Source organism: Aegilops tauschii, chromosome 4, assembly GCF_002575655.3.
Source record: "Aegilops tauschii subsp. strangulata cultivar AL8/78 chromosome 4, Aet v6.0, whole genome shotgun sequence".
Taxonomy (NCBI): domain Eukaryota; kingdom Viridiplantae; phylum Streptophyta; class Magnoliopsida; order Poales; family Poaceae; genus Aegilops; species Aegilops tauschii.
In genome coordinates this window covers 405,851,134-405,856,663 of record NC_053038.3, presented here as the reverse complement: position 1 = coordinate 405,856,663, position 5,530 = coordinate 405,851,134, and the positions used below count along the sequence as shown (strand labels likewise).

Sequence of the window (5,530 nt, the reverse complement as noted above, 5' to 3'; positions counted from 1 at the left end):
GCCGATAATATACGGTCGGGTTCCAAAACGAGTGAGACAATCTAAGTTGGTGGTTGAGGTGTTGCGGGATGGCAGTTGGGCACTGCATGTTGGCATAGAACTGTCACCGGAGGCACTGGACCAATACCTCCTCTTGTGGACTAGCGTTTCAAACATTACTCTCGATGATGAAACTCCAGACTCTGTGACCTGGGCCTGGGAGAGCAGGGGATGTTTTTCAACTCATTCGGCTTATGCGGTGAGGTTCTCCGGGTGGCAGGTTTCACCAACTGCGGACTTCACCTGGCAATCCAAGGCACCGCTGCGGTGTCGTTTTTTCAGTTGGCTGGCCCTAAAGAACAGATGTTTGACGTTGGATAGACTTGCACGGCGCGGCCTACCTCACCAAGCAGCCTGCCCCATGTGTGATCAGCAACAAGAGACTATGCAGCACCTGATGATGGAATGTAGCTTTGCGAAGCAGATTTGGCTGGCGGTGAGCAGACTTGCTAACAAGGTGGAGCTCCAGCCCAGACATGGGGAATCACTTGAGCAATGGTGTTTGCGGCAGGAGGATGCCTCGCCTAACCGAAAAGCGCACAGAGCTAATTGTCTGCTAGTCATGTGGACAATCTGGAAACATAGGAACGACGTGGTGTTCAATGGAGCAACGCGGTCGTTTCAACGCTCCATGCAGCGGATTCACGAGGAAGGACAACTTTGGGCGAAGGCGGGTCTCTTCAAGGAGGATAACATAGGGTTTGAGGTAGCTCCAGTTGCGTGGGATGTGAGCGAGTAGTTGCCTTTGATAGTCAGAGAGTAGGCGGGAAATCCGCTTGTAAATAATCTTGTAATGGTGGACTTGGGTTTCGTACCCTTTCTTCTCTAATGAATGATACGCACTCTCTCGTGCGTATTCGAGAGAAAAAAAACCATGATTTCACATCCGACTATATAAGACATTTATGTGTGTGTGTGTGTGTGTGTGTGTGTGTGTGTGTGTGTGTGTGTGTGTGTGTGTGTGTGTGTGTTGTGCGTGCGTGTGTTGTGTTGTCTTCTGGAGGGAGGGTATCAAAGGAGCGGACCCCTTAGTGATGCCCTCGACCTCTGCTCCTCGGCCAAGCAGCTTGCCGCCAAGATCTACTCCTCCAAAAGAGCGCCAAGGAGAGCCTATCCGCATCGAGGACCGGCAACTAATGTTGCCGGAGACCGAGCGACGGCAACCGAGGTTGCCGGAGAAGAAATGCGTGTGTGTTATGTCCATGTTTAAGATGTTGACTCAAAACCTCGGGTTAAGGCATACACATTTTAAGTTTGACTCTCGGTTAGATCCGTCAACATCAAAACCCATAATGTTGGGTGTTGGATTGCTCGGGGATGGCAATGGTGCAGCTTCCTGCTGGTGGAACCCTACGTCCCCCTTTGTTAGTGGTTTCGACGTTTCTGGTGTTGGTGTGCTCTCTTGGCGAGTTCTGAGTTTGTCCCTGTGTTGCTCTTGCTAGTGTTGCCTTGTTGATGCTTACAACATAACATGTACTGCTCCACCCAATAACATATTCCTTTGGTTGTTGATCTTTGTGTTGTGTTAATACATGTGTCATCAATGCAGGCTGCGGGTTATCTTCTACTACCTCTGTATCGAAATGTAAGACGTTTTGCAGTTCAACGTCTTATATTTCGGTCGGAGGGAGTATCAGACAAACGAAAAATATCTGAACGTATGATGAGATGTCAATGGTATTTCGATACAGGTGCCAGAAACTGTTGGCTGGCGTCGAACAAATGATTGCTTTCAGGCATAAATTGGTAGAACTTTCAGTCTGTACAGATTGCAGGTAACAAAATACCAAGTAAAATATAGCAGAAACCAAGAATAAAATCTAACTTTGTGTTGGTTAATGGAAGATTGCCCGTAACCCCTCTATGTTCTTGAGATCAACAACGATTCTCGGCTAAACTACCGCGACATAAGAAATGAAGAACTATCTGGTTGATACCCGACACGCACACCCTTCCGGTTCTATGGAGTCAGCCGAATGAGCTACCACCTCACCACCAGCACACCACTTTGACGACAACAGAACTAGCAGAAGAACACCCTTGCACTGTCCATCAGTATCCTCGGAGTTTCTTGGCAACTGCTGTCAACACCCTGTCGCCGATGAAGGCGCGCAAGAACCGGATGAACTGATCCTTCTTCATCTGCCCTTTCTGCAGCACAAAGGAAATCGTAGTTGAGTACACTTTGTCTGTGCTTCAGTGCTTGTAGTATCAGAAATAACTTGCCCATGAGATGTAAATACGAACTAGGCACAATCCCGTTAATCAAATGCAGCAGCTGTGCCGATCGGCCGTCAAAATGAATGTGAAGGACTAGGACTAGGCGACGAACACCAATTTACCTTGAAGCGATTGTAGGTCCCCTGCAATGTCTCCAGCTTGGAGGATGGCACGAACCGCTGGATCTCTGCTAGAAGCGTCGGAAACATGTCACGAGCCACCGGCGAAGGCTTCTTTAGGGCGGAGGTCGCTCCCGATGATCCTGAAACCCAAAATTTCAACGAACAATGACATGAGATCCAAGCACATCCGGGAGCAACTGCAGCACCAATTCAGACAGGGAACTCACGAACCTTGCATCTGATGGAGGCTGGGGCACTTGAAGCTGACGACGTACTCTGGGAGGATCCTCGTGTTCATATCCTTGCTCCAAACAACGTACCACTGGGGATTCTGCATGTTGTCGACGGCGCTGTCGTAATCGTCACTGCTGGGGTGGAGCTGGGAGGACCCGGCTGGGATGGCCTCTGGCCGGCCCATCAGAACACGGCACAGCACGATGTGCGCCTCGCCGTTCTCATCTGCATTTGCTAGCATTGCGCTGCACAAAAATGATTTCTTACTCGTTAGTTTCTTTACGTACTGCTTCACAGAACACTCAGAACATATTTCATCACCCGGACTCTAGGTAGCAAGAAACATGATTCAGTTTTGCTCATCTTCCTCCCTTCCACAAACCATTACCCAGTCAACTTACTGCATTCGTAGATAAACTAAGGACCCTGATTTAGTTTAATACTCTCGTTTAAGCAAGCTTGTTTCCCCCTAATTTTTGAGCTAGGAGTATGAATCAAGATATACAGAAACCAAAGGCTAAAATAACATGGAATCAGTTGATATGGTTATGCCCATGGATACAACCGAGCAGCCTGTAGGAGAGCAAATAGAACAAAGGAATATTTTGTACTACAAGTTATTTCGTGATTTAAAACTAGAAGTCTATTTCTGAAGTGTAGATATGAACACAAATATTTCTCGAGAGATGCGGAAATATGAATGCAATTTGCAACAAATCCCGAATTGGTGACTGTGTCTGATAAATTATGCTTAAGCTATATGCCTATGTTCATGCTTGCCATCGATCAAGAATTCAAGATTCAAAACCACAAATTCAGGACTCCGAACTGACCTGGCGTAAGGAGACTGAGGCGGCGAGAGGTGGACGCCGTCGCCGTGCGCGCGATGGCCGAGGACCCGGCTGTTGGTCCTCCCGAACCCGTGCTCCACCGCCGCGGCCACGTCCGCCGACGGCGCGCCGTACCACGCGAACTTGGCATTGCCCCCGTCGGCGCCGCGCGCAGCGGCCAGGAGCTGTCCCTGCTGCTGGAAAGCCCTGCACCGGGGACCCTGGGCGACCTTGTGCACCGCCGTGATCGCCACGCCGCCGCCCACCCGGGGGGCAATCCCGCTGAGGAAGAGCTTCTTGACAACCTGGTAGAACTTGTCCGTCTCCTCCAGCCTCACCGCCCTGCCCCAAGCCCCGCGGGCCGCCTTGCTGACCCTGCCGGACTCCACCGTGTCGCTGCTCTCGTCGGACCCCTCCTCCACCCCGGACAACGCCCCGTCCTCCAGCTCAGGCTCGCCCCTCTTCCTCTTCCGCCCGCTGTCCGGCACAGGGAAGAAGCAGGCCCCGCGGTCGTCAATCCAGCCCATGGCGACCTCCTGGGCGGTGCCAGCGTCGATGCGCACCATCCGCAAGAAGTCGAACAGGAACTCCCTGCCGCCATACGCGGCCTCGGCGACCACCCTCCCGTCCAGGAACGCCCGGCGCAGAGGCACAGCCGCCTCGCCCACGACATCAGCCCAGGCGCCGCCCTCGAAGCAGAGGAACCTGACGGGCGCGCCGCTCCGCCTGAACTCCCGCCAGCCCCGGAGCAGCGGGGACGGGCCAGCGCTGCCGACGCCGCCGAAAGCGACGGCCGGGCGGGGGATCGCCTGCTTGACATCGCCGGAGAAGTCCATCGCCGCCTGATCCCGATCTGTGGAGGCGCTCGCTACCTACGCTTCACCGTCGATGATGCGTGGGCGGAGGCGGTCTAAGTGGAGTTGGGGCCGGAGGCGGGGCGAGAATATATAAGAAGCGGGGGAGTGGGACGGCGGGCGGGTCGGTCTCGTGAGGCGCACGTCGGCGGGGACGTCGGTTTTTGTATTCTGCCGCGGCAAGGAAGAGGAGGGAGGATGGGCGCGTGGTGCCGGCTTTTAGTTTAGTTTTGAGACGGCTCGGCACGCCCGGTCGCGCGGTTTCTTTCTGGAAACAAAAAAAAAAATCTTTTCTTCGGATGGCGGTTTTGCCCCTGCCCCGAGGTGACTTGGTGGAGAAGTCTGGATGGGTCTAGTTTGGCCCGTAACCGTTCTCCTAATCCACACTTGCCTTGTTTCCCTTTTTCAACTACTACTTGCTTGAATTGGAAGTTTTTGTTTTTTCAGGAAACTTGGTTTCGAAGCATAGTACTACTGTACTACAGTAAGCATCGAATTGGGCAGATATACAAAGGACGTGCAATCTTTTTCCACAAATATAATAAATTACGAAGTCACCCTTTTCACTGCGAAAATTCAAATTTATCATCAAAGTTCACAAAAATACAAAGCACCTCAAAACATAATAAAAATTACATCAAGAGTCTGAGACCACCGGACGAACACTACCATCAGAGATTAAATAAAAGAATCATGTCAGAAAATAAAATAAATATGTCGCGTTCCCTGTTTTTTTTTAATATGTCGCGTTCCCTGGTTTTAGTTTCTCCGTAGGAGCTGGAGGCTGGTGATGGAGACATTTAATTCCTTCGTTTCATCACAGTTGTTTTCCTCCCATGTACGAAAGCGGAGGGCAGTTGTACCGAATTTGCCCTTCGCCCCACCTCCGTTCCTTGCGTGGCAGGTTTATCAGCACAGCACGCACGAAACAGCCGGCGCGTCGCTTTCACTCCGACAGCTGCTCACACTGTACTGTATTCCTAATCGGGGTTTTCCCTCTTTCTTGGCGCTTAAGACGCTCCCTCCCTCCACCACGTTCACGCTCTTCTTCTTCTTGACAAGCAAGTAGCCTGAGGGGCTTCCCGACGGGCCCCACTCGTCAGCCCGGCCCAGCCCAGCTCCAGCACAACGCTGACCTTCCGCGTTGTGCCGTTGACCGGCTCGATCGTCACGGCACACCTTTTTCTTCGGTATGTAACCCGTGGGCTGTCTCGTTCGTAGTATCTCGTCT

The 5,530-nt window shown here is 52.0% G+C and overlaps 1 protein-coding gene across 1 annotated transcript; it reads right to left on the bottom strand.

Moving 5' to 3' along the window:
• Positions 1 to 1,748: 1,748 nt before the first annotated feature.
• LOC109758639 (probable inactive poly [ADP-ribose] polymerase SRO2) lies at positions 1,749 to 4,509 on the bottom strand. The gene is made up of 4 exons (XM_020317500.4): positions 3,449 to 4,509; positions 2,613 to 2,860; positions 2,382 to 2,521; positions 1,749 to 2,190 (listed from the first exon to the last, which is right to left on the bottom strand). The coding sequence occupies exons 1-4, from the start codon at positions 4,279 to 4,281 to the stop codon at positions 2,092 to 2,094; spliced, it is 1,320 nt and encodes a 439-aa protein (XP_020173089.1). The 5' UTR covers positions 4,282 to 4,509; the 3' UTR covers positions 1,749 to 2,091.
• Positions 4,510 to 5,530: the final 1,021 nt, after the last annotated feature.